At 39.4% G+C, this 11,303-nt stretch overlaps 1 protein-coding gene across 1 annotated transcript; it reads right to left on the bottom strand.

Annotated features, from left to right (window-relative positions):
- Positions 1-4,232: 4,232 nt before the first annotated feature.
- LOC133878118 (auxin response factor 18) lies at positions 4,233-8,819 on the bottom strand. The gene is made up of 5 exons (XM_062316620.1): positions 8,574-8,819; positions 7,197-8,465; positions 4,968-5,875; positions 4,718-4,783; positions 4,233-4,522 (listed from the first exon to the last, which is right to left on the bottom strand). The coding sequence occupies exons 2-5, from the start codon at positions 8,277-8,279 to the stop codon at positions 4,441-4,443; spliced, it is 2,139 nt and encodes a 712-aa protein (XP_062172604.1). The 5' UTR covers positions 8,280-8,465; positions 8,574-8,819; the 3' UTR covers positions 4,233-4,440.
- Positions 8,820-11,303: the final 2,484 nt, after the last annotated feature.

Genomic DNA, 11,303 nt, shown 5'->3' with positions numbered 1-11,303 from the left:
CCTCGAGGCATTACTATTGCTTTTGGAATAGTGGTTGACTTGCTAACCTTTCTCTGTTGAAGAGCTGTTGTTTTCGGCTTAACGCTCTTCCTCGACCCGGGAGCCACCCTTGAGGCCTTGACCCGTGGGGTAGCAGCTGCTTCGCTCCCGGTTTTCCTCACCAGCGTTTTCCCTTTCCGGTCATACCAAACCTTGTCGGTAGGAATATGGTATTTGAGAACCTTCTGCATGTTCTCATCGGTGACAATATTGTCGTAGTCGATCTTAAAGACATTTGTTGGAGTCTGAGAGAAGGTTAACATGGTAGCAACCCTCCTCCTCCCGGTTGCATTTAGGGCTGGGGCCTCCCTCAAATCGATTTGAAGGGGTCTCCACTCCCAGGACATCCTCTAGTCCTCTGCCATGGGTGTAGCCGACTCCCATTCACCCGAGACCCTAAAGAATTCAGATCTCCACCCCTGGTTGTTTGAATAACTCTGGGAAAGGTAAATAAAAATCAGGTTCTCCCGAACGGTGAACTCTACAACACCTTCTCTTTTATAGTTGACCCTGTACACATTGAAGAACTCCGGAATCGTCATCTGGGCCTCCAGCACCGTACACCATAAGATGAAAGACGTGAATAGGTATCTCCACGCATTCGGCGCGATCTGGCTCGGGGAAACCCCGAGGTACAACACTAGCTCCCGAGCAATGTCCAAAAAGGAGAGCCGAAGCCCGGCCAGAAGCATCCGCTCGTAAATAACGATGTCACCCCTTTGGATCTCCAGGGTGACTGGATTCTGAAAGTGTAGAAGAACTGGTGGAAGAATGTCATAGTTGTTCCGAAGACGGAACTCGTCCCCGATTCGAATCCTCGAAGCCCCTCGACGATCGAGAGGCACAAGAGGCCGGTGGACCATCTCTCCCTGAACCAGATCGTCACCCAGTTCGGGCATCACATCATCGTCGGACAGAGCTTCTTCTTCTTCAAGCTCTGGGACATCGACCGCTTCGAATTCTTCCGCATCAGACATTTGGTAAGAGAAAATGAGAAAATGATGTGCGGGCAAGTTTCGGAGGAAATTGAGAGAGGTTTGAAAGTTCAAAAAAATTCGAGGAGTATTTATACTACGGGGTGACCTGGGTTAGCCGGTCTCCAGTAACCGGGAGCTAAAAGGACTCCTCCAGTTTCCGTCTTTCCAAACCGGCAGCCGAAGGGTCTCCGGTTTCACACTTGACAGCCGCAATATGCCTCAAAAGCTGAATCGGCGTTGAATTGCAATAAATACGCTTGTCGTCTACGTCAACAAATCCTGAAACGCGGGATCCGCCCGAGCGAAGTTTAAAATTTGAATTTGAAAAAGTGCGGGATTCTCTCGAATAAGTGCGGGATTTTCGAAAATGACAAAAGAGTCTCTCGGTTGACGCAACAGATAAAGTGAAACCTTCTAGGTATGCCACCGACTCAATTTTGAGATACAAAGCGAAGGCCAATTGATTATTCTCGGCTGTACGCATCCGATTCCGTTGTAAAACATAAAGCAAGTTAACATCGGTTGATTGTTCTTAAATTCTCTTAAGCACAAAATTTGTATAAGAGAATTGGGGGGTAGCTGTTGGGAAAAATATTGTCCTCCTCGGTAGCCAGGCCCAGCCCGAACACAAGGCCCATTGGGTCCACCCGACCGGGACAGAGCGGTTCAATAAAATGTCATCCATCAACCGACCCGACTATCCGACCCAGGTACCAATCGATACCAACGTCCTCGTATATCTCGGGAATACCTGGGATCTAAGGGACACGACGCACGACACGAAACTAGATCGTGCGCCCGGAGCTTCATCAATGTCATATTGCTCGTATAAGATTGTGCGCCCGGGATAAGCGGTCGTGGAACCTGAAATATCCATGCGCCCGAGGCCACGTCTTCTTCAACTACCGATTCCCGGATATATAGGAAATAATCTCAACTGCACCTCAATCTCTATAAATACCAAGGTCCCCTCAAATATTAAGGTACGCTAATTAATCTCCTTACTATTACTCTGAGCATTTACTCTCAAAATTATACACTTACTTAAGCATCGGAGTGGGATTGTCGGCACCCCCCCACCCCCCGACGCAGTTTTTACTTGCAGGTTTAGAAGGAGCACCTCAACGAATTGCTGATCGACACGTCACCTACCGGAATCTGTCTCAACATCCCGCATCAGAAGTTGGAGAGATAAATGCTTCGAAAAAGATGTATTTGTCCACTATGAAGTTAACAATCTATAACATACCTTAGCAAGTTTAGAATTGGTGATAGATGAGCATGATTTATAATCCCTTGGTAAAAATCATCCAAATTCTGGACAAGAACTCAATTCTTATAATATATTTTAAAGGTTGGTAAGTGGTGTTGTTATCCCAAAGCAAAGAAGAAAAATAGAGAGATTAGTAAATCCATAAAAAAAAAAAAAAAAAGATTTGTTTTTTTTTAAAAAAAAGAAAAAAAGAAAAAACAAAGTCAAAGCGAAACCCATCAAAGGGCGAAAGGCCCGGCCACCAAAAAGGCGATTCAATTGGGAGACCGCACGTGAATATATATGTATGTTGCTCACTTTCAACTTCTCAACCCTTTTGTCAGTCATTGGCATGGGTCCCTCCCCACGTGTGTGTTGCTTTGGACTGAACACTGCTTTGTTTAGGGATTACAAAATTCAAAGGGACCAGGTCACCCACCATGGATGAGGAATGAGACCCAGCTTGGCCGTCAAACTGTCCGAACAGTCAGCCATGGACGGAGGCCATGTTCTCTGGGATTTCAGATCCCAAAGCCCTGACGACTGAAGAGGCTCCAGTGGTCCATAAATTATTGAAAAAGACACCGTGTACAATTGTCTTAAATAATAGGACCTACTAGTTTTTTTGGCTTTAATAACTGCCTTTTAAAAGTTTTCGAAGTTCAAATTTAAAAGACCAATCATTTCTTGCACACTCTGTGTCGAGTTTGTTTGTTCTAGCAAGGGTTTTTAAAACCTGACACATAATTTATTCACCAAAATCGCATAACAAACAAAACTCTCTGTGTTAGCTTTTGTGGGGGTTAATTTAGAAATTTTTTAAAGCATAAGTCAATGCCCAAGGTTCGGTGATGCTAGAGATATATGATAGACGAGGGAGGAGGGAGGAGGGAGGATTTTCCTCCAATTATACACCTTAAAGTCGTTCCAAACACAAAGCGTTAGAGGATGACTTTTCACCTCGTTTTCATATTATTCGATCTACTTCAAAAAGCAGTCTTTTTTGTTTTAAATTTCCGGGGTGTTAGGAGGCAAAAGATTAGTAGGACTCAGACTCTAATAATGGAGCATGTGAGAATTAGGTGGATCATTGATATCAAAGAACAGCAAAGGCCAACTGAAGTGAAGCAAGTCAAAGAGGAGGGAGAATTGCCTACTTTTCTTTTGAATGAGAGAGTAGCAAATATTTGACCAAAGCTTCAGGGTAGAGAGGCCCTTAATTAACTGCCCGCCCATGAAGTCAAAAGCCTAGAGGTATATTTTCACAACTATTAATGTCACGTGTGTGTGGCGGTACTTACTTTTAACATCTTCAGTCAATAATTACAACAGTTGATTTTTTTTTTTTTTTTTTGGAGAGCATGCTCAAAGCCAAAGGTGGTGGATTAATAATGGTATCCAATCGGATCTATTAAAAATTGAAATTCCATTATGGCATAGCAGTCGTATTCTTGGATTGCAATCCATCTTGCTGTCCCAAATTAATCCACATACTTATAAGAAACTAGGCCAAGTATTAGCACTGGTCTCCATGTATTGCCCAGGTTCATAAGTTTTTTTCTTGCACTTTAAGAGTGATCAGCTTCACTAGAGACGAAACTTTTCAACCTGGGCTAGGAAAAGATGTGTGCATCAAAAAAAAAAAAAAAAAAAGACTTTCATGCCATAACGCCTCTAATAAGCATATATTTTGGATACAAGCACTAGTGTAACACCCCGGTTCCATATTGGGAAGAGATGAATACCTTACATAGAGTGAGTGGTTTATAAAGATAATCATGAGTGCTAAGTCCCACATTGTCTAGTTATTATGTGAAACTGAGTTTTATAAATAATTTTTAGGAAACTCCAAATTGACTAGTCCTTTTGAGGTGATAAAGCAGATATGATTAGCGCTTTTCCCTGAGTCGTTATAAATAGTGTCTTGGAAAGATAAGAAAAAAGAAAACTCCCATAAAGATGGATTCAGGGCAAACACGGAGTCCTAATTATATTTTTAAGTAAACGTATAGACACTTAAACCCACAAACACACCAAGACATTACCATAAATAGAAGATGGAGTTTCATTTCCTGTTTCTCCCAACTAAATTTAATGAACAAATAAACACCTCCCTTCAGGATTCATTCATTTTTTTTTTTTTTTCAACATCAAGTCTCGGCTTCTGAAGTACTAGGCAAATATGCTCAAGGGACCTGTCTTGTTTGATGCATCTAGTCCATTTTCAGCATTCCTCATCCCTGTAAACCACGCCCTGAAGAACGACATTAAGAACATCACTTTCTGAAGAATGATTATAAAACCAAAGAATCTGCAGTATAAAGTTTATATATATACTAAGGTAGGAAGTTGATCTTAAATCTCCTAAAGACTTTTCCTAAACGAGAAGGTACAGATTGGAAATAAAGATCTAGACGTTCGCAAGTGCAGTATCGTTGTGATCTCTTACCTTCCCATATTGTTGCTGCCAGAATCTGTTAAAATAGAGATCCTTTTTGCTGTTCTCAAAAAATCACTGCAATTCCAACACAGGGAAAAAAAGAGAAGATCCAAAAATTATATACATATAAAGTGAAATGCATTAAAAAAAAAATGTATACTAAGATATCATGGAGGTTTCATAAAGGCAAAAAGTAGTACATCTGCAAGGCCATAAGATGACAACAATAAACTAAAGAAAATTATGGAAAAAAGATTACCTGAATGGTTCATCTCCAGTTTGCTTCACAGCACCTGTTGCATCTCGGTAGAGCACATGGCTTAGCATATCTGGTCTTTCTATTCCAAACATGTTGGCGAGCCTCCTGTACAGCTCATCATAAGAACCAAGAACCGAGAGATCAAGTGTGCGCCCCACATCCTCCGACTCCATGAATACCTTGCAGTGACCATTGTCCAGGCCAAGTTCTGTGGTTTGGAAACCCTGGCGCCATGAAAATCCAGCACTTAAGGAATTTTTTGAAGAAACTTTCTGCTCAAGCTTGGATCCTGAAATATCTGCAAGAAACTTTACTTTGTCTTGGTTCCCATCTGATGACCTTTTCCTGCTAGAAACTTGTGAGACTGTATCACTAGAACAGCTTCGAGAGATCTGCTGCTCTGTAAGTATTGGTTGACCAAATAGCAAAAACTGGTGTCTTTTCACATTATCTGATTTTTCCAAATTTTGACTAGAATTTCCTATGGTTAGCAAGCAAGATAAATTTTCATTGTTGTTTGTATTGCCTGTCGTGATGCTGTTGCAGGTTCTTGAATGTATATTGAACCCCTGGAAATTGGATGGAAACAGCCCTGACTGCAGTTTGCTGTTAAAGTGGAGATCTGATAAAGATATTCCAAATTGAGCATGCCTGGCTCCCTGTATGCCTGCAGGAGTGTTATCAGATAGACAACACAAGGGGCTGCTTGGCCCAAGGGGGTTGCCTGAAACTGATGGCATTGGAAATTGGCCATCAAGGGGAAGATCTGTCTGTTGAAGGAGGCGTAACTTCTTTCTTGCCGGTGAGAAGGGCAAGAGGTGGGTGACAGGCATGTTTGATACCAATTCAACCAACCATGGGCTGACACGCTTCACATTTTGTAGCAAATCCGGCTCATCCCATGTCACCTGAAATGTTGTTTATAAACAGATGTAAGGAGAACCTGATGCTACAAGCTGGATAAAATTGAGCATAGGCTCTGCAATAACGGAATAGGATCCTCTCTATTTCAAATAAAATTGATAGTATTTATTTCATGCTTAGGATTTAAAGTTTATGCATCTAATACATAAGGTCAATGTTAGCATGTCTTTTAAAAAAAAATGAAATAATAAAAAATGATGTACACAGTTAGATGCACTAACTTTAAATACTAACCATGATACGGATACTATCCATTTTATTTAAAATGAAAAGGATCCTTGTCCCAGTATAACATGTTTAATATCTATCTTAAAATCCAAGTAAATGCTGATGTGTAAAAATTACATTATGTATTTGCTAAAAACTGTGATTTTTTTTTACTCTCCCCAGGAAAAAAAGAAAAAAAAAAAAAAGAAAAAAAAAAAAAAGAAGCAGTAATTTTCTATTTTCAACATCAGAGTTTGGAAACATGTTCATCATAAGACCACTGATTTTGGGTTAACAATTGCATGAGTGGGATGTAAAAGATATATTTAAATCCCTCCAGGAGCACAACCTTCACAAGTTAGGCATAAAAATTTGCTCTGCTATCGAAGCGCAAGGAATATATGGGGTATAATATTTATACCAATTCAAGAATAATACTGAAAAGCGTAATGTGTTATGAAAATTTAACCATCTTAAATTGCAAGTCAGCTTAGATACATGCAGGGTTGCAAATTGTTTACCTGTAAATTTTAATGTTTACATTAAGCCAAGAGACAACTCTGTTAATGCTTTTTAGTAGTTTTTATAAGTTTTTTTTTTTTTTTTTTGAAAATGTGTTTTGATATGATGAAAGTACTTTTGAGTGTTTTGTATTTTAGGTTATTTGTTAATATTTTTCTTTTGAAAAAAGAAAAGAAAAGAAAAAAGTGCAACAAAGCCATTCGGTAAAGCAAAACCTAAGAAAATATTAAGATACAGTGTCGCAAAGAAGTGGCCTAAAAAGGTAAGATACAGTCTGCAAACCTCCATAGCATGGTAATGCAAGTAATCAATCCACAAACCTGACCTAACTCCTAAGTTTCAAGAGTTTCAAGAGACCTCAGATTCTAGAGTAACACAAACTAATACAAGGCGTATGCATAAAACGAGAATATCCAAGTACATAAATAAATGCCATTCACCCTACAAAAAAATCCATTATCTGAAGCTGAGTGCTAAAGAAACACAATTTCTGAAAATTTTAAAAAAATATTTCAAAGAAAAAAAATATTCCAAATTGTTGCACAACGGTATAAGAATAACAGAGGAGTACAACACCTGAAGAAGCCGCCACGGGGAATTATGCCAGCGCAGAGGATCAGCAACATGAACAGAAGCTATGGTTCCCATGAACCAGCTTATCCGGGAAGAATCCTCCGTTTCAAATGCCATCTTAAACCTCAATCCAGAGCACCACTGAATCCTCATTGCAGCATTCACAGCCGAGGCCTTAACGCAAAACTCTGGCGTGCTCGCTCTCGGATAAAAAACAACCTCAAATGGCTGTCCGCTAGCGGCCAGAGCCGCAGCTTCAATAACCGATTCAGGCCTCACCCTTACCTTTCCTCTCAAATTGCCACCAGGGCTTGAATTCCCATAACCATTTCGCATTAATTTGTTCTCCTCTTCCCTCAACAGCGTCGAATATCCGCCATATGGCGAATCAGAATGGCAGGGAGCGGGGTTCCACCCAGATGGGGACTCTGATGCACAGCCAATTCCCCGCTTGGCTCGCCGAATACCGACACAAAGATCACCATTTTCAGCCCTCATGAACACAATGGAATCCCCAGCAACCAGCTTCTTGTGGTTTACGAATGTGCTCCACCCAGTCGTCAACAAATGCCGTCGCGGTGTCCCTCTATATATATGCCTGAATTTCCAAACCTCGCCGTGAACATCCTTGGCAATCACCGTCTGAACCGGTGGATCCGCCGTGTAATCCAACCGTGGAAAGATCGTCTCGGCGCAGTACCTCGGAACAGAGAAACCCCCACCGTTGTTGGCGTCAGATTGGGTCAATGTCTTGGCGAACGAAGCGGGTTTCTCTGGATGCTCAGACTCATTACCCAGAACCCCTTCATCATCAAAACCAGGCTCAGTGTTTCCCACTGGAACCAATCTGATCTTCGCGAAAACCTCATCGGTTTCAGGGTCAGCCAAGAACCTGACGGCTCCAACTCGGCAAGGAACGAGAGCAGGGATTCTGGGTAAGGCCGTGAAATCGACGCGGGCCTGGGCGTGCTCGGCGTGGCCCTGAGGGAAATAGAAGACCTTGGAATTAACCAGAGGCATCTGGACCATGCCTCCGGCGCAGGCATGCCACAGCTGAGGATCCAAGCTCTTCTCTCCCTCCTTCATTGCTCGTATGCGAATTTTTTTTTGGAGAGAAGCGATCAAACAGTGCTTTTATTATTACTATTTATTGTAATAATAATACCTTTTCTTCTTTCTTTTTTTCCTTTTTTTAATGTCAAAGCGATAAAGACTTGTACTTGATAATTGATATATAGCGCTTGGAGAAGCTTCAGTCTCTCTCAGTAAATGCTGTGAGCAAGCAAAACAAGTCAGACATGCATAAAACAAGTGAATAAAGTGAACCACTTCATTAAATCCACAAAATAGAGTGAGGGCTAGAAATTAAAGTCCCCTTACCTTTCTTTGTTTGGCCCAAAAGCATTAATTAAAATCAAATTAGCAGAAAACTTTTGAGCTTTCCACACATTTTGCCTCGATGCCTATTTGCCTAACATCTCTTTGTCCCCCGATTCCGATCAATTTCACTCAAAATGCAGATTCAACGGCTGGGCTTGAAAGATTCAGAAAGACCTACAGGAAATGAACAGCTTGTGCCAAATCTTCAACTGTTATACTAATTACTGTCAGAAAGGACAACTCCAAATTTTGCAGAATTTTGTTTGTTTTTTAGTCAAAATCTGCAGAATTTGATTCAGTGACTTCACTGACTTAAAATTGGCTCAGCTCACGTACAGGGACAGATTGTGAGACGGGAGACAAATCATCGATCTGATGGTTTATACCTTCTCATCCAGTCATCCCTACACTCCAAAGCAAAAAGTATTTCTTTCGGATCTCAAAAAATGAGTCACTCTTTCTGAAACAGAAACGAATCTCAAAATCAACAAAATAATAATTAATTTGAAAACAGAATTTATTGCCGGTTGAAATTTTACATGGCTGGCTGTAGATAAAAATATCGCGCTTTTTTCATGCACGAAGACGGAACTGTTTTAACTTGAGCAGCCACAAACTAACCCTGGTTATTTTTTTCCCTTCCCTTTGTCAGATAGGTTAACCATGGGTTAGGTTTTCTTGATGAAATCAAAACACACGGCCTTTGTGACGTTGCGACTTGCAAGAGTCTTATTGCGAGTCCTAGGCTCTAGCTACCCCTCTTCGCGGTGGTAACTGGTAAGTAACTACCGTAGGATGCGATCCATTCAAACTTTCTCTCCGTTTGATTCTCGCCACGTTAGCAAATTATTGGTCCAATTCGTTACTTGAACAAACTTATATGGTTTTGTAAATTAAAAGCGATGATAATAGTGGTGCCCAATGTCTACTGTCTACGGTTTTGGGGAAGTGAAATTGGTACCACTCAATAATTTTAATTAGATTAGTGTTTTATCAACTTTACCGTTGGATTACACTCAATCATATGGTTATCATAAATAATATATTTTAAATCAATCCTATATCATTTATTATTCAATTCAAAATTCATTTCTTTAGTAGTTTTACAAAAGCAGTGCTATCCGGTCCCTTCCCTCACACAATCATCCGACCTACGTGACATTTTTTTTTGAAATATATATATATATATATATATATATATATATATATATATATATATATATATATATATATATATATGAGTACAAGTACAGCACTTCAGCTTTTTAGTCAATAAATTATGTATAAGTCGGATGAAAGTATGATGGGAAGGGGTCGAATAGCACTGCTCGTTTTACAAATACTACAGTAATCGTAATTTTAAACATTCTTTTAGATGTAGTGTAATCTCATATTTGCGTTGATTTCTAGCCCGTATGATTGACACGTTGGGGTGAGTTTAGCAAAATATAAATTTATAGTATATATGATAAGTTATTAAGGCCCATTTGTTTTTTGCCTAGAATGTTTTTCTTATTTTTGAGTGTATGGCATAGCATAAAATATTGTTTAACCTGAATTTTATTTTTAACATTCATAAGACATAAATTGGTTTACCCTTCTTATATGCGTAAACTATTTTTCACCACTCTCCCACACCCCTAAACAGATAATTGTGAGAGTGCTTCTTATAGGGTTTACCTGTTAAAGCAAGTCTTAGTTTGCCCGAACAGATGAGCCCTACAAGGGTTCTTTCACAATTGCCTGTTCACATTATAGACAATATCGGCAGACAATAACACTAGATCTCAATCCCACCTTCAAAGACCTTCTACACGCTCTTTTTGCCTCTGCAGCTCCTCTTCATTGTCTCTCTTCCTCGCATAATTAAACATAATTTTTAGGCTCTTTTTTTTTTCTTAGGACTTAAATTAACAGTTTTTATGTTGTAATTAAAAGTTGATATTTATAGGTTAATATGATTGAATGAAAATATAATAAATATTCCTTGATTTTTCGTACGAGCCAGCCGATAGAAAATGTTTTCAGCTAAAATTATTTTTTTGGAAAATAATTTTAGCCGAAAACATTTTACCCCAAAAGAAACAAAACTTCAAGAAAAACATACATTTTTTTTTTTTTTTTTTTGAAAATAAAGAAAAACATATATACTTGGGATACATGAAACTAACACTTCTAGTGAATAGAACAAAGTTATATATATATATATGAGATTCCTTAATCCGAGATACGGACAATTTCTTGAAGCTTTCCAAATATACACTATTTTAATATACAAGGCTAAAGTGAAAGCAAAAGTTATGTTCATAGGCTCAACAAGAAACTTTGCATGTAGGGGGAATTAATGAATATGGCTTTTTATCTGTCAGTATTATGGAAGTATAATTATAGAGAGTTTTAGATAATCTCATTAATTAATTAAAACTAGCAATTAAGCAACAAGAAAAAAAAGAAGCTGAAACTCAAACTCAAAGCATGCTTTTCCTTGAGAGAGAGAAAAGATGGAAATTGGTTGGTTAAGAATCAACATTGGTACCCACATACAACGTCGAGCCAATTTAGACATGACCTTAATTATATGTTTATTTAATGCGACCAACATCAATGTAGGTGCCTTTTCAACCATTCTTATCCTATTCCTAAACTATACCTTTCAATCAAATTAAGGCCCCCCCTTGCCGTCCCATAGGCAGTCCAAAGAACCCCAGGAATAGGGTCTTAGATGCTGGA

The sequence above is a fragment of the Alnus glutinosa genome, chromosome 9 (assembly GCF_958979055.1).
Source record: "Alnus glutinosa chromosome 9, dhAlnGlut1.1, whole genome shotgun sequence".
NCBI classification, from domain to species: domain Eukaryota; kingdom Viridiplantae; phylum Streptophyta; class Magnoliopsida; order Fagales; family Betulaceae; genus Alnus; species Alnus glutinosa.
Note: the sequence above shows the minus strand (reverse complement) of the source record. Positions and strands in the feature narration are given on the sequence as shown.